We start from the raw sequence: 18136 nt of genomic DNA, 5'->3' as shown, positions 1-18136 counted from the left end.
AAAACGACGATCGTGAACAAAATCAAGAATAACTATTAGATTTGAAAAATCTTTATAGAATAGTAAGAGCAAATAAAAAATTCTAAAAAAATAATTTCTCTTGATGGATTTGTTCCAAGCACGGTAAACGGTTTTGTTATATACCAACAGATTTCCCAAAAAAATCATCCTAAAATCTTACTCCCTCCGAGTTATTGATCAATGCAACCATTAACATATTTAAACCAAATTCATATGCTTCTAAATTCTAATTAGTTCTAGATTAAAAGCATAGAAATAACACCCCATTTTTATTACAAGAACCAAATTATGTGTTTTCAAATCTCCCAATCGGATCAATACAACCTAAAAATCTCAATTCTTTCCAAATCTCCCGAAATATGGTTGAGAAATGCATCGATATTGGAATCAGAAGAACCACCTTTTGCCACCGCTCGCCGGCAAATCTCTTGAGATTCTGATACTCTCTTCCTCATCTCCTTACTTTCAACGCTCTCTGAGTTCATAAATTTCTTCACGAATTCTGCAATTTCCTCTCTCCTCACCAAATCCTTACCCCCAGCTCCTTTAAATCGGACCCCAACTTTCCAATCCTCCGCAATCTTCTTACTGTTCGGAAACTGATCCCAAAATATCGGCCAGACAAGCATCGGAACGCCGGCGAAAACCCCTTCCAAAGTCGAATTCCAACCGCCGTGAGTCCAAAACCCCCCAACGGCGCGATGGCACAGAACCCTCAATTGATCGCACCATCCAACCACCATCCCAGTTTCCCTGTCCACATCCTTCCACCGATCGTCATCTCCACGCGCCACCCACAAGAACCGAACACCGCTGGCTTTCACACCGGCGACGATCTCGTCCATTTGGGCATTTGAGACTGAAAGAAAACTCCCCTGTGAAACGTACAAAACAGAGCCATCTGTTTGGGAGTCCAGCCACCGGAGATAGTCGTTTGAGACAGAGCTTTCTAGCTCGAAATATGGAGTACTGGGTCCGATGGTGTAGACCGGGAAGGGAAATTTTGCTTTTAAGCTATCAAGAACAGAGGATTCAAGCTCGTAAACCGAGGTGGAGATGAGAAATTGGGCTTTATCAACGGAACGAGCTGATTTCACAGCGAATTCGATGCTTTGAAGACCATTGCCGGAGAAGAAAGACGGCAAATCAGCAAGACGAATCTTCGAAACTCCAGGAAAGTAATCCACAATCTCTTCTCCCCGCTCTTCAAAACAGAGTGAGTAAGAAAGAACTTAAAATCCGGTTCCAAAAACGAAATTTCCATAAAATGAATTTGATTTTACCTGAGAGATCAGCCGGGAAATGCCCATTTTCCTTGAGAAGATCGAAATGATATAGAATGGAGAAAACCGTAGCGGACATGGGCCAGAGTGAAGCGACTGGAACATCGAGGCGTTTCCCCAACTGGACAGCCCAAATGCCAAAGGTATCGGCGATTATGGCAGTCAGCGGCGGCTCAAGGCGGCGGAGTAAAGTCTCAACGGGAGCTTCCATATGGGTTTGGACAGACCGGATGAAACCCGGGAAGTCGTTGGCGCGGTGGAGCTCAGAGGGGATAACATTGGGGATAGTGACGAAATGGATGTTTGGGGGTTTTGGATCAGCGGCGAGGAAGCTGAGCCACTCCTCGGTGACGATGAAGGAGATGGAGATGTTGGGATTTTTGAGGGAAAGGAGCTTGCAGAAGTTCATGAGAGCGTTGATGTGACCTCTGCCGGGGTACGGCAAGGCCGCCAGATGAACCCGTTTACTGACCGGATCCATGTTGGGGTTATCGGAAGAGTGAGCAAAGGCGGCAATATCCTTGAGGGAAGCAAAATGTGCAGAAGGGTGTGGAAAGGTATAGAATTTTATAAGTCGAAAACACGGCGGTTTTTTGGTTATCGGTAGAGAAATTCAAATTTAGTTTATGTTTTGAGATAGAGCACGGAGTGTTTGGTTAGGGTTGTTCTGTAAGTTAACACCACTAGCTTTTCATTGTTAGTGCATTTAAAATTTAAATCGTGGGTCAACTTTTTTTTATGCATTAAACTCAATTACATATTGAATATCCGTAGAGTTTTAACACAATTTGATTTTAATTATTTACCTAAGGGCTATCTTAAAAATGAGGTTTTTTAAAAATATAATAAAAATATTTACTTAAAACAATTTCGAAAATTTATTTCGAAAACGAATTTTCTTTTTTTTTCTTTTTTTTTTTTTTGATAAAAACACTCTAAAGAATTTGAGAGTGAAGAGTAATGCGGGGTAAAAGAGACAAAAGAAAGTTTGTCTTTGAAAGAATGTTCCCACCCACGTTCAGCAGCCCTTTAGAAATGGCCAAATCTCCTCCATATTCTTCACCAAACTAACACCACTTTTCATTGGGCATCCTCTACCCCACATTTTTTTGGTTTGAGCCTAAAGTCACACAATAACCAAAACTTTTTCAAGGTTTTGTCATTGTCTATCCTCCATAGTTGATGATGGACAAAGCTACAGCTTTCTCTATCATTTTGCAATTTGATTATTGTATGTGAGGAGTGTTTATTTACTTTATCCTTGAAAGAAAGATGGAGATAGAACTCACCCTAAATATAGAATACTAACAAATGGAATTACTATTGAATTGTATTTTCCCTATAAGGAGATATTTATTAAAGAAGTATACTTCAAAAGAAAAATGCATCGTCTCAATAGAACTGAAAAATAAATTAATAGAAATAAGCTCACTTTAGAATTTATGGTGAAGACTAGCAATCCACGTGTAAGAAAAATGAAAGAAGGCAACAAAAGAAAATGAAGAATCCATGTTGAATGAGGACCTCTATGGTTACTTGGATGTGAATATTTTATCCTTTTGTAATTTTTGGACTTTCCTATATATTCTTTGAAAAACTTTTCTTAAAATATAATATTAAATTTACTTTTATCTATTAGCTTAAGCTATTCGGTTAATTAATAATTTTAGATTGTATCATAACAAATAATCAAAAAAAGTCTTGTGCTCCACTCATGCAATATTATTTCTAGATCTTTCTTTCATATTTTGAATCCCCAAATAAGAATAGTGTTAGGTATAATATTAAATCCATCTTCATTCACTAGGCAAGTTTTTTGGTTAATCAATGATTTAAAGACATTGATATATATTAAAAGACAACACATATTTAATAGCGTAATTTGTTGACTGGTTCCATTACACAAATAGTACTTTTTTTTCTTTACCACCGATATATGTTAAAAGACAACACATAGTCGGATTTGGAAGAGAATTTTTTCTACCATAATTCCCCTTGGAAAGTGACTTATTGGATGAGTAGTTTTAGAGGCAAAATCAAAAACTTTATTTTTAGAAAATACTATTTAGCCATGAAATTGAAAAGGATAAAAAGGTATAATCAACTTCAAATAATAATAATAATGAAATCCAACCTAAAGTTAATACTCTAAGACCAAAACCGGGGGTAGAAGAAAGGGGGAACTTCATATTTGATTAATCTAATTAAAGTCGAGATGGAAGCTACCATAATATATCCCATGAGGAGCATATCTCAAGTGTGTATCCCCAATCCGGTTTAGTGTGTGGTTATCCCCACTCCACGCTACCCCAAAATCTTGTTTAGGGTGGTCAATGCTCTTCTACTCTTATGTGCACATCATGGTAGCTGAATTAAGTGAGTTACATTCCTAATCTCCCACTCTAAACTTTATATACTAATTAGCATGCGCATGGTAAACTAAACACTACACCCATATACATAACTTTTTTAACAATACTTAGAGTGATAACTTGTTATTAAATGATTAAAATTGTTAACACTTGATAGAATGAAAAGTTTATCTAGAATTTGTATTTGATTTTTACCCAAGTTCTTGCTAAATTTAAGAACCAATAAAGTTTTTGGGGTATGTTTGTTTGTTATAGTTTCCATTTGGTCGCTGTCTTATACTTTTTTTTTTTTCCTTCTGTTTTTAGTTTCTCATCCCGAAGGAGGGCATGGATGCGAGGGTATGGGATTTTATTGTTATTGTTGTTTATTTTAAATAGTGTTGTAAGGTATTGTATTATTAATACAATAATGATCTTAAGAAATAATAAACATTTAACAATTTCGTTAAAGATGGAAGGACATAACAAGTTAAATTCATTTTAACATTTTTCCTTTAATGGATGTGCCAAATTCAAACATTTTTAAAGTTGGAATTTATATGGTTGTCTTTTTTAATTTTCAAATTCTCAAATTCAGTGACCAATTTGGAAATGATTGATTATTTTAAACTATAAAACTCTCAAAAATACATATACACATATATCCAATTATCGCAGTCGATAAACTATAATAGATTAAAATAGGCTACTATAGGGCTATCCTTCCAATGATTTCTTTCAAGAATATTCCAACAATTTTTTTTCAAGATACCAATATCGTTTAGATTTGATAGCCAAATCTAAATATCAATATTCCAACAATTTTTGTTTGTAACCAAATCTTTTTATATTACATGATCTTGAAAAAAAAATAGTACAAGATTTCCGATTCATTGAAAGCAAAGATCACGATTTCGAAAAAGATATAAAAGAAAAAACTGGAGAGAAGAAAGAAAACGAAAAGAAGAGAAAATTAAATTTGCAAACGAAAACGAAAAATGGTAAAAAGAAAAGGTAAAGATATAATATTTAAAAAATGGCAGGCTACATGCACTCTTTATTTTGCTATGTCAATCGTAAATATTTTGATATATTATTGTATAGGATCTTTTTACAAATAGAACAAAGCGCTAAAATATGTATAGAACTATTCTGAAAATGGAAAAAGCCTACAGACCCACCGTGTAAAATATCAAAAATGCCCCATCAACAACACAGCGTAATATATTTGGTATAAAACGTGCACGTAATATATTTGGTACACGATCGTTTAGATTTGGTTATTGTTTGCACACGATCGTTTACATTTGGTCATTTAATTTGGCAATTATTTTTTTAATTTTATTGTTTAATTTGGTTACACGATCGTTTAATTTTACACGATCGTTTAGATTTGGTTACGTCTAAAATTGGTTACACGATCAAATCGTTTTTCTTTTGTACACGGTCGTTTAGATTTGGTTAAACAATTGTTTAAAATTTTTTTGTACGCTATCGTTTACTTTTTTTAGATCGTTTAGATTAAATTTTTACACGATTGTTTAGATTTGTTTACACGATCATTTATTTTTTCAAAATTCTTTAGTACGCGATATATCATTTGGATTTGAATAAACGATTTTTTTAATTATTTTGGTACGCGATCGTTTAGATTTATCTACACAATGGTTTGTATTTTTACACGATCATTTACATTTGGTTACTCCAATCTAAATGATTTTTTTCAAGATTCTTTATACGCGATCTTTTAGATTCTGTTATTTTTTGTATACGATAGTTTAGATTTGATTACCCAAATTTAAACGACGTAAAAAGAAGAAGAAAGACGATGGAAAGAAATCGCAGAGGAAAAAAGAAGAAGAAAAGAAGAAAGACGACGGAAAGATTAAACAACGTATAAAAAGAAGAGGAAAATAATAAAGACGATGGAAAGAAATCGCAAAGGAAAAAAAAAAGACGATGGAAAGAAATTGCAGCGTAAAAAAAAAAAAAGAGAAAAAGAAGAAAGACGACAAAAGAAATCACAGCGAGAAGGAAGATGATAAAAGAAATTGCAGCGAAGAAGAGAAAAAAGACGGAAGGACAAACCTGAAATATCTAAAAAATGACTAATTTTATGGGCTTTGTTAACAGATAGTTTGGTATTTTTGTTATGGGTTATTTCATGATTAATCTTTTTTTAATAATTGTTATTTTTTTTAGAAGTCCAAGTTTACCCCCTCTAGGTAGGGTACGCCACTTTCAGTAACTCCCAATTTTATCGATTTACATTCGAATTTTAGATATGTGTTACTATGTTTAAAACATTTACTTTATTCCAAAATAGTCCTATGATTAATGATAATCACTAGAGAAAGTCCTTATAAAATATTTTGTATCTTTTTTCTCTTCACAATTTATACTTTTAAAATATTTTGATTATATATATATATATATATATATATATATATATATATACACGCGATGGTCTTTTAAAAAATATAATAAATCAGCAAAATATTTATAGAACAATTTAAAAAACAAAAAAAAAGTTCATAGCCCACAATGAAAATTACCAACGAGTAATATATTTGTTACACGATCATTTAGTTTTGGCTATTGTTTGGTAGACGATCGTTTAGATTTGATCGTGATTCTTTATTGTTTAATTTGGTTAATGATAGTTTATATTTGAATTTAGATTTTGCTAAATAATTTTTTTCAAGATTCTTTTGGTACACGATGTCAATTTTTTTTAAAATTCTTTTGTTAGACGATCGATTTGGATACATGATTGTTTATTTTTTTATACACGATCGATCCAAGTCTAAACGATTTTTTTGGAGGTTAGTTGTTACACGTTTAGATTTTGTCTATTTTAAATACTCGATCATCAGTACATTTTTTTTTAAGATATTTTATATTTAATACATGATTTTGAACCAAACAACAGTTTGAAAAAAAAAAGAGAAGAAAGAAAAAAATACAAAGAAGGAAGAGAAGAAAATAATGAAATAAAAAGGTAAACCTCAAATATTTAGAAAACAGTCATTTCCTTGATATTTTTTATTTTTTGTTACACATGCCGTAAATATTTTGTCACATTTTGTTATATTTATAAAAAATTTCCTATATATATACATTACTTTTAAGTGCATTATATTATTTATCAGTATAAGAATTACTTGTTAGAGGAGAAATAGATACGATTCATTTTATTTTATTTGATTAAGAAGAAGTATACGGACGATGTTATTTAAAGAAAAGTTGGGGCTTAAACTAATTGATTTGAAAATTTAGAATATTATAATTTGGTTTTTGTGAGGAAACTTATAAATGTACACATCGATTTTAATTTATAAAGAATAAAGTTGAAAAATTAGTATTCGTAGAGAGTAATTAATTGTTGGTTGTTCAATAATTTATTTTTAAAGCAGAAACAAATTTTAAAATATGTGAGGATAAATCGTATGATTAAGATAGCAACTTTAACAAATTTATTAAGAATCAATCATACAAAAGAGATTAAGGTTTTTAACTTTATGTAACTATACTTTTAACCCCAAACATTCCACATAATTATTGATTCATTACGTACTTACATTAATATTTAGGCCATAGTTTTAGAAACAATAGAGATCATGAACTAAACGATATCAATAGTCTATAAAAATACATATTCACATTGTTTGAAAATTTTCTAATTTTAATTTAAAAAAGAAAAAAAAAACAAAAACAGAACAAGACTATTTCATTAGTTCATGAATTTAGACACGAATTAAAGAATGAATTAATTATCTTCTTTTGGTTTAGAAAAGTAAATTTATTATTTTTGCCACTAAAAAATATTTCTTTTATGGCTGCTAATATTAATTATTGAATTGAATTCTTTTCACTTTTCCATTTATGTTATAAAGGAGATATACTAATAATAAAAATACAAATTATTATAAATATTAATATAATAAATAGATACTCATTTTTCATTAATATGCTTAGTGGCCACAGCCACGTCTCAATTTATTTATAATCAAGACTCATGTCATATGTCAAGCAAACATTATCTCTTAGTAATCATGTAATGTCGCATCCTACTTGACAAGTTATCTATAAATAGTAGCATTTAGTAGAGTTGTAACTTGTACATACATTGAAGAGAATTCCACGGAAAAAAAAGAAGAAAAATTTAAAAGTTTAAAATTTTTCTTTTAACTTCTTTAATTTCTTATTTATAGTATTTAAATTTTATTTTATTATTATATTATTATTATATTTTATATAATATAAAATAAATATTATTATATGTTATCGATTTCCATATTTCGGTTGTGCCCACATTCTCAAACCACAAATTTCATTTTTGATAGGCATGCCATACATTTAATGGGGAAATATATAATAAATAGACACATATACTTTGAACCAAAATGTAGGGGCAGTAATATTTAGATATTAATCATATTTAGTAATATTTAGATAGTAATGTTACCAAAAATATAATAGAATTTAGGTAAATAATTTTTAACCATGGATAGTAATTTATGCCAATTTTGAAAAGTGAGATGGAAGAAATTATTTTATCCTTACTTACTTGTACAAGGGAACGACTTTTAAAAACAGAAAACACAAAAATATAAATCTAAAAAACATTTTTAAAAAAAAAAATTGAGCTGAATAAATAAATAAATAGCGTATGGTAAAATTTTAAAAAAAAAAAAAGTATGAAAAATAGTCGGTGGCTGAAAGGCAACGGAGACTTCTAAACTTTGATTAAAATTTTAAAAGTAAACAAACACCGTTTCGCTACGTATTTAATTGAAAATTTTTGCAATATCTTTGTTAATATGTTGTTGATTTATTTAATTTATAAATGTTCTTTTCTTCGTAAAAATAAATATTTCTTTTTAATTCAACCACACCATGTGGTGAGGGAAGAGCTTAGAGTATAAAATTCTTTATCTTGTGATCGATGTGTATTATTTCTTTTTATTTGATAATTTTGTAAGGTCAAAACATCATTTTTGTTCTAGTTTAATCAAATTGAGTTCATGTATTTTTATATATTCAATTTTGGTTTAAATATTTTTTAGGGGTCTTTTCAAAAATATATAAAAACAGCAAAGTATTTGTATAGATCAATTCCAAAAATGGAAAAAATCTAGAGGTTCACCGTGTAAAATATCAAAAATGTTTCGTTAACAATGAGTGTCATATATTTGGTAACGCGATTTGGTACAAGATCGTTTAGATTTGTACACTATCGTTTAGATTTGGCTACACGATCGTTTAGATTTGGAGTTCCAAATCTTAAAAAAAAATCAAATTTTGGTATACGATCGTTTATATTTTGGTAGATAATCGTTTAGATTTGGCTAGACGATCGTTTGCATTTGGATATGTTTAGATTTGGGGTAACAAATCTAAAAAAAATTCAAAATTTGGTATACATTTACATTTGTCTACAGGATCGTTTAGATTTGGCTAGACGATTGTTTAGATTTCCTATCCCAAATCTTCAAAATTTGATATAAACGATTTTTTTCAATATTTTTTATACACGATTTTTAATTTTAAATCCCTAACCAATTTTTTCAAGATTATTTATACATCTAAAAAATGACTAAATTTATGGGATTTGTTACACGGGCCTAAATATTTCAATAATTTGTTATATTTAAGAAAATTTCCCTATTTTTTTATAAATCATACATTAAAATTAGGTTATATTTTTTCTTTATTCCAAATTTATTATATTGTTATAAAAGAAATTTTATTAAAATAATGAACATTTTTAAATATAATAAAATGAACTAAAATATTTACGGAGCAAATTTTGGATTCTGTCAATGATAGAAACCGATAAAATTTTATCAGTGTCTATCATGATAGAATATGAAATTTTGTTATATTTTGTAAATAGTTTATCAAGTTTTTCATTTTTGATAATTCCTCCTAATGTACTAAATTTAATATTGACTAAAATAATACAGTAGGTTTCTTTTAAACATAGAAAATTTTGACAAATAATTACACTCGAACAAAACTATTAAAAAACAAAATTAATTATACTTGGTTTTTGTAAATAATTTGTCAAATGTTCTATTCTTTTTTTAACAACTTTCCATAATAAACAAACTAAAATTGAGCAAAAATTTCTCAACCAAAATAATATTTGATTTTTTCTTTATTAAGTTACGCTCTAAAAAATTACTTTCTTTTTATTAAGAGTTCTATTGTCTCTTTCAAATCTAACCTACACTTTGAATCTTTGTTTTAAAAATAATATGCAGCTCTTGAAATCTTTTTTATTTTTTATTTTTAATTTTCTTAAATTGGATTCTGATTTAAATATGATAATTTTCAAAGAAACATAAAAATATTTGTAAAAGATATTATTTAAAATAAAAAAGCCAAGAAACAAAATTGTTATTCAAAATAAAGTCTTAAAATTTGTAATGATTTCTTTAATTTTAGTACGTAATTATAAGGAATTTAGAGACCGTTTGATATAATAAATTCAAATTGTTTTCTTAGAGTTTGTTTGTGTGGTTTTTATTTGTTTTCTTAAATTTTAAAATACTCAAACATATATAAATATAATGTTGACTTTAAGTATCATTTTTACTTTATATTATTAGAATTTAAAGTCCTATAATATATTTATCATTTCTTTGGAAACAGCAGAGTTAGCTTTGTAGACTATACATCTTCACATGCAGCCATTGACTATTTTTCTCCACAAACCTTTTTTATTTCTAAGTTGCAGGTTGAAGACATGATTCAAATAAAAAACAATAATTTAAATTTTTATTTATTTAAAAAAAAAGAGAGAGAGAACACCGTGTATAAGATATCTCTATTTACACAAAACATATACTATCAACTACAAGATTAGAAGTTTGACATTTTACTCCCATGTTATAGAAAAATAAAGAAATGACAACAAGAATAGTCGAAGAGAATAGGGGAAAAAAGTAGTAAAATATATATAAAAAAAATTGTAAGCTTTTTTGTATTAATGTTTATATGTCTATATATGATATATATACTTCATGTTACATGATGATGATAATAATAATCATGAAAGTTATTCAAGTCCACATATGGTAATAATCCTCCGTTGCTCGAAAAATATGTAATGAATTAGAAGAATCGGTATTTGAGAAAATCATAAGATTTTGTTCATCTTGATCCATTTGGGTTGTAGTCGTTGGAAATGTTGTTGAGGTCTCTTGTTGTCGCATTTGTAACGTCAAAATCTCTGCTTGAGCTGCCCCTAGTTGAATTTCTAATCGAGACACTTCGTTTTGCAAAAACGCGATTGTTCCTACACAACCATATACTGGATCTTGCATTCTTGCACTCGCTTCATATACCATACTACTCACTGCATCTGCTCTTTGATCTATTGGAACCTCCTAATAAAAAAATCACGTTCATTTTTTTTTACAAATAAACTAAAAAGTATTTTGGGGAAAATAATTTAATGCCATTGTTATAGTTCTACTACCATGCAATGCAAGTTCAATTTTATATCTTCAAAAGCTCTTAAATAATGAATTGAGTTTGAACATAGTGATCAATGTAACCATTCCATTACCTTCTTAAATCTAATTGACCCGAAAGTTTTGAAACAAAAATTATATCATAAACACCAATGAGTAATTGTACGTCTAGAAACTAAAACATTGGATAATGTTCGAATATGTAATCCAAACTACCAAATGGAACTAAAAAAAGAGAACTAGATTTAAGAAGAAGAGACCTGCAACATTTTGCTGACATTGCTAGCACCAAAGATCTTATGAACAATGGCGAACTTGAGAGGGTCTTCGGGAGGGAAATAAGGAGCAAAAATACAGTCTTTTGCACACCGTCGTCGTAGCAATTTACAAGAGGCGCAAGGCGATGAACCAACTCCCATCGGCAATAATATTAATACACAATAATTTTGTTCTTCAATACTAAAAGAAGAAAAGATAAACCCAATGATTAAAGTAATGGGTTTTTTTTTCCGAATGTTGAGAATTGGATTTGGAGAGTTGAAGAGGGAATCCAAAAGATGGAAAAAGAGAGAACCCCATTAGTGAGTTTATATATAGGGAATTGAGGGCATGTGATGATCTGAATCAATTGAAATTATTAGAATTTTTTTTTTTTTTTTTTTTTTTTTGAAAAGTTAAAGTTTCTTTGTGTACACATTTGACAAATTGAGAACCCAAAATGGAAAGGGTAATATGGTCATTTTAGGATTTGATTGATATTCAATGGATAATTGAGCTGGTTTTGAGTTTTGACTAACCAATGGGGAAGCGTGTGGCGGTGTGAGTGTGAATGTGAATGGAGATTATTTATTTATTTATTCACTTTTTTATTATTAAAAATTTTAGATAAAATAAATTAAAATATGTTGAGATAGAGATAAATATAAATAGTAGTCTACTTTGATTTATCATGGTATATTATACATAGGTGATATTTAATTATATTTGTATATATTTTCAAAAAATTTGTTATTTAAAATAATTTTCTTCTTCATTTTTATCCTTAAGAGATAATGCATTTCCAATTTCTAGATTTTGAATTTTTTGCTATTTATTTCAAAATGTGATGTTTTTAGTTGTTAAAGTTTTGGTTTTGGTTTGAAAATGTTATAATTTTTTTTTTTTGTTGATACTTGACCTTTGTTCTTTTGACAAGATTTGCACTTTTGGCTTCAATTGAGCATAATCACTTCTAATTTTTGTTATGGATGTCTATTAATTAATTAAAAATGGTTAGGAAGTGAAATTTATGAGAAAAGTAATGACAATTAATTATAATTCTTTTAAATTAATAAATAGACATTAACCTTGTTGACTCAATTTGAGTGTTAAGAGAAAAACCAAAGTTAAAAGTGTAAATCTTGGAAGCTATTTGCCATATTGAAATAAAATTCAAACCTCAATCTAAAATTATTTTAAACTTATGAATTAAATTGATATTAAACTCATAACTTAGGACTAAAAGTATTAAATTATAAAATCGAGGTTTTTATGTAAACTAGACCCAATGTATGGACTAAAAGGTATATTAAGTAAAAAAAATTCATGAAAAAGCTGTGAGATAATCAATAAAACCTTTAGGTAATCCTAAAGTTAATAGCTAGATGAACAACAAAGTAAATAACACATGAAGCTTTGGCAACCCAGTTTGGCGAATACCACCTATGTCTGAGGAGCTTTCACAGCTCATATAAGAAATATTATTAAGATTCAAAGTTGTCAATATAAATCAATACAATAAGGAACATTCTTCTTATGTAGATTATTTAAGTACAATATAAAAAGGATTCAGGCTCTTCCTAAATTTATGGATGGATCTTCTTGAAGATAAACTCAGGCTCCCCTTGAGTTCATTGACCGTAGTTAACTATTTCAGTCTTCTTTCATATTTCTTATCAACTCGTACATCGTAAGATTATTAGTAGATCTTCAATAATTTGTCATCACAAAAAAAAGTAATTAATGTACCTTCGAAATCTTTCTCTTGAAAGAATGCTTTCTTGAATGTTCAATAATCCCTACACAAACCAAGAGCTCCAATATATAACCACTTTATCAAATCTTCGAGATCTTTTTTTACAAAATATAGATAAAAGATTCTTATTTATGGGAAAGAACTTTTTAAAACAAATATCTTTTTAACCTCTTTTTAAATAATCCTTAAATAATAAAAAGAATCTCATTAATTCTTTTTGACAAAAATCTCAACAAAATTCATCTATTTTTCCCATATTTTGTAGAATAAAACAATGCATAATATAATGACATGATATTTACAAAAATACAAAAGACATGTACTATTAGATGATATATAATTTAATATACCTTCATTCATCAGCTTGTACTTTATTTGAGATGATATCAAAATATCTTGGTTCAAAAGGTTGAATATCCAAATTTACAATTAAATCATTCACTCCTTTACCTTGAACTTTTCAACAAGTTTAAGTTAAAAGGTGATTTAAGAGAAAAGTATTAAGAATTTTAAGAAAGTTTGACTTTTATGAGTAAAGCAACGTTAGAAATATAGGAATTTTGTGTTCCTTGTTATAAGTGATTTTTAAAAGCAAAATTATAAGTCATTATTGCCCTCATCAATTTCAAAGAGGAGCTTTTGAAAATTAGGAATTTTGGTTAAGTCTATCAAATGGCATTGTAAAAATTTATTCACGTTTGCTTGGTAAGAGAGTTGTTTATCATGATTTTATAGTTTTTTTCTAGTATAATAATTTGGGTAGAAATTTGAATCTGAAACCTCTTGTCTTCAGATATATGCGAGTACAAATTGAACTGAGTTAGCGTTGAATTTGAAGGAGAATGTTTAATAAATATATTAAATACATGAATGCATCATTTTGAGGCTATTTTAATATATGGAATATGTTAGGTTCTTTAGTGAGTTTAGAATAATTTATCGATAAAAATCTATTTCTGCTATGGGGGATGTTCGAGTGACATGCCAATAAGTTAGTGGGTTTATCCAACAAAATGTTGAGTTTTCCTACTAACTTTGGTAATTTATTTAATTTAATTGAATAACTTATTAGGCATATGCCCTAGTTTATTATATTCCTATGTTTATTGTACTCATATGTATTATTCTCTCTCATGGTTAAATTCAAACAATTTTATTTCACTAGGACAGTTTTAGTCCAAGTGGGAGTTTATTGGGCACATGCCTTAGTTTATTATATTCGTACGTTTATTGTACTAATACGTTGGTTTTTCTCTCCTCTCCAAAATTGAATAATTCGACTCATTCCATCATACTGTTCTAAGTTTATTCCATATGAGCTAGCAGGGGAACCTAATGGACCTACAGATCATGGGCTCCGACGATCCGAGATTAATTGGTTAAACTCTTTTATACCGAGCTAATCAATATTCGTTAACTAATAGGTCATTCCACTAAAGTCCCATAGTTGCACTCCCCTTACTATAGATATATTTTTGTTCATTTGATATAATCATGATTAGTAAGTTAATTCTTCACATGTTGTTCGTAAGCTTGGCTGGGTCAAAAAATATTGTTTTACCCCCAAGACTACATCTTTCTCCTCAAGTCCCACTGATCTACTATTGAACAATTGGTTTTAAGGTTCAACCTATAAACTAAATCTCTCTGGCTAAAGAGAAGGTGAGACCCCTTTGTTCAAGACTTGGATTCAGTCCTTAAAGGAATAACCTATCTACTAACCTTAAAGCGTGTAGGAGTGAATTTCGTCTTGCACCCTATGTTCCCAACTATCTGCCCGATCTTACCCCTGAAATGGAAGGCTTGTTGGGCCAACACTAATGAGTTGCTCTCACCTACGCAGATCTAAGGATAATCTCGTGTGAACAGGAGTTCACAGTTAGCTCAGGATTAAGATTAAGTTACCTAGGTCATCAATAATCGAGATAGTCAATTTTAAACAGTAAACGGTGTAAACTTTTTACATAGGATGCCCCACTTTCATGTCTCTACATGAACAATTCAGGATTACATCGTTTGTATTAACTACAAAGCGAGTCGCATCCATAGTATCTCTGAATAAGGCATCCAACTTTTATTCATATATTATAGACTATTTAGGCTATTTATTCGAACTTAATTCATGTTTATGTCTCTACATAAAGTTCAAGTCTAAGTTTACTCAAAAATAGCTTTAGGATCTTAGTTTATTGGATCTAAGATTACAGTATTCAATTTCTCAATAACGACTATACTGAATAGAATATGATTACAAACTACGAGTTTTAGAACATAAATTCCAACACAATGAGTGTTTAAGGTTTTTTTAGAAAAAAATATGTATCAATAGATCTATTTTAAAATATAGTAAACTAAACCAAAATATTTACAAAATCTAATAAAATATCATCAGTCTATCTATGATTGGTCATAATAGACAACTATTTATATACTGTCTATATCATGATAGACAACTATTTATAATATTTATATCATGATAGATATAGATATAGTAGTATATCTTTGGTCTATTGAAATCTCTCATAGATAAATTGTGATAAAAATTTGATGTATTTATAAATATTTTCCAAAGTTTTATGGTTTAAATTGTTTTGTTTTGAATATGTTAGGAAAACAATCATTTAAATGATACATCAATTTTTATTGATAAAATTTAATATTTTTCCTAAAGATAAAAGAGACGTCCTTATCGAAAATTACTTCAAACATCATAAAATATATATTTGATATAACCAAAATTGTAGAAAGAGAAATTACATTGAAAAAAATTTAATGATATAAACATAGTTACATATTATATGGTATATATGCTATTGCATAACATTTCTTTTTTCTTTTTTTAGTACGAGATACAACAAGCTTAGAAACTTTTCGCCTTGAAGTTACTTAACCATATTGGATTTTGCAACGACTTATGTTCCTTCACGAAGTTAACACATCCAAATTAATATAAAATTTTAAACATCTAAATTACACTATTGCAAAAGGCTCCTTTGAACCAAAGTTTCATATTGACTTTTCTTTCAATTTTTAATGTATACTGCTAGTTCTTTAACATATTCACTATTAATTTTTAAAGATTTTCAAATTAAGTAGATACAAAAAAAAAAAAAAAAAAAATTAAAATCATACAAAATTAAAATTAAAGGTTTAGAATGTTTAAGTTGAGTTTATATTTATATATAAATCAATAGAAATTATAAGTTACGTTCATGCATTTGAAGATTGAATATATAACCAACCAAAAAGAGAGCAAAAAAGGGCATGGATTTGAGTCTCAAAATGGGAAGCATGTGATTATACTTTGTTTAAATCAAGAAATAAATAGTGAAATGTTATTGTGCATATCTAACATGAAACTCTTCTCCTCCCATACATTTTTTTTCCACCTTTTGTTTCTACTTTTAGATGCCTTAGTATTAACGAAAGCCCTTTTAATTCTATTTTACGTATTTTCATTCGATTATTATCGTGTCAAATTAATGTTAGGCTGAAAACCTAAATGATCATACTAAGATTTAATTGGAATGAAGAATGAAGTTGTGAAATTTGTGATGTTGTAAATTCCTAAATCACCATGTAAAGATCAGTTCATAAGATTGATATTTTCTAGTCGTGGAGTGTATAAACTCCTTGAACTAAGGAGGAAATAGAATTCTGAACTCCACTCCTCGCGACTCTTTAAGCTTTAATCTTGTTATATTTTCAACTGCTCTTAGATTTTAATATTTAATTATAGTATAGAATAAGTAGTTGAAAAATTCGAAACACATATTTCTAGGTAAAATCATTAATAGATTTAGAGTAAGTCCAGGAAAACTCGAACACGCTCATTGTTATGTTCGTTATGTATATATGTGCTTATATATATGAGCGTGTGATTTGGTATTAACCTACCATTTTTACTCTCTTTTGACTTTTTGTAAATGACTTTATGAGTAAAAAAAAGTAGGGGGAAATAATACTGTTTAATATAAAGTAAACATGGAAAGAGAATGTAAAATTGGACCAATTAAAAATCGTTGACGGTTCTTCTTTGTATACAAACAATTATCATGTAAGCTCATATTTAAAATTGAAAAGGAAACTAAATAAAGCAAGAAACAATAAATTCATTGAACTTATGAAATTGATTAATGAAAACATAAAAAATGGGAAAGAAATAGCATATTTTAAAGTAAAAGAATATATATCCAATTATATCCGGTTAAATGCATTCAAAGCTTGATTTCACCCTTCTTTGATAACAAAATTCATAAAATTAACCATTTTTTAAAAAAAAAATTAAATATTTCAGGGTTGTCTTTTCATCTTTCTGATTTCTTTCATCTTCTTTCTTCTTTTTCTTCTATTTTTTCTGCTGTCATTTCTTTCCTTTGTATTTTTTCTTTTTCTCTTCTTTTTTCTGCTACGATTTCTTTCAATCGTCTTTCTTATGTTCTAATTCCTTTTTTACGTTGTTTAATCTTTCCATCGTATTTTTTATTTTTCTTTTTTTTTCACTGTGATTTCTTTCCATTCTCTTTCTTCTTTTCCTCTTTTTTTTACGTCATTTAACCAAATTTAAATGGTCGTATACAAAAAATAGCAAAATCTAAAAGATCGTGTATAAAAAATTTTGAAAAAAAATCATTTATATTGAAGTAGCTAAATGTAAACAATCGTATAAAAAAAATAAACGATAGTGTAGAAAAAATAAAAGATCTTGTATAAAGAATCTTGAAAAAAAATCATTTAGATTAGAGTAGTCAAACGTAAACGATCGTGTAAAAAAAATAAATTATTGTTTCGTAAAATCATGTACCAAATTTTGAAAAAGAAATCGTTTAGATTTGGGTCCCTAAATCTAAACAAATCTAAACAATCGTGTAACAAAATTAAACGATAGAATTGAAAAGATAAATTACCAAACAATAACCAAATCTAAAGGATTGCAAATATATTACGTGGCATTGTTGACAGCGTGGAAGACGGGGTATTTTT

At 28.6% G+C, this 18136-nt stretch overlaps 2 protein-coding genes across 2 annotated transcripts; both read right to left on the bottom strand.

Annotated features, from left to right (window-relative positions):
• Positions 1-262: 262 nt before the first annotated feature.
• On the bottom strand, positions 263-2050 carry LOC103501885 (UDP-glycosyltransferase 87A1-like). The gene is made up of 2 exons (XM_008465620.3): positions 1305-2050; positions 263-1225 (listed from the first exon to the last, which is right to left on the bottom strand). Exons 1-2 carry the CDS (start codon positions 1783-1785, stop codon positions 336-338), a joined length of 1371 nt encoding a protein of 456 aa, XP_008463842.2. The 5' UTR covers positions 1786-2050; the 3' UTR covers positions 263-335.
• Positions 2051-10625: 8575 nt separating this feature from the next.
• On the bottom strand, positions 10626-11676 carry LOC103501884 (LOB domain-containing protein 12-like). Its single transcript, XM_008465619.3, has 2 exons — positions 11400-11676; positions 10626-11052 (listed from the first exon to the last, which is right to left on the bottom strand). Exons 1-2 carry the CDS (start codon positions 11556-11558, stop codon positions 10726-10728), a joined length of 486 nt encoding a protein of 161 aa, XP_008463841.2. The 5' UTR covers positions 11559-11676; the 3' UTR covers positions 10626-10725.
• Between the last annotated feature and the right edge of the window lie 6460 nt (positions 11677-18136).

The sequence above is a fragment of the Cucumis melo genome, chromosome 11 (genome assembly GCF_025177605.1).
Source record: "Cucumis melo cultivar AY chromosome 11, USDA_Cmelo_AY_1.0, whole genome shotgun sequence".
NCBI lineage: Eukaryota > Viridiplantae > Streptophyta > Magnoliopsida > Cucurbitales > Cucurbitaceae > Cucumis > Cucumis melo.
Note: the sequence above shows the minus strand (reverse complement) of the source record. Positions and strands in the feature narration are given on the sequence as shown.

What these genes read in the sequence shown, in the direction of transcription:
- LOC103501885 (XM_008465620.3), bottom strand. Translation starts at nt 1,785, where the DNA reads ATGGATCCGGTCAGTAAACGGGTTCATCTGGCGGCCTTGCCGTACCCC. An exon ending in TTTCCCGGCTGATCTCTCAG is followed by an intron (nt 1,226 to 1,304) that starts GTAAAATCAAAT and finishes TCTGTTTTGAAG; the next exon opens with AGCGGGGAGAAGAGATTGTG.
- LOC103501884 (XM_008465619.3), bottom strand. Translation starts at nt 11,558, where the DNA reads ATGGGAGTTGGTTCATCGCCTTGCGCCTCTTGTAAATTGCTACGACGA. An exon ending in ATGTCAGCAAAATGTTGCAG is followed by an intron (nt 11,053 to 11,399) that starts GTCTCTTCTTCT and finishes TTTTTTTATTAG; the next exon opens with GAGGTTCCAATAGATCAAAG.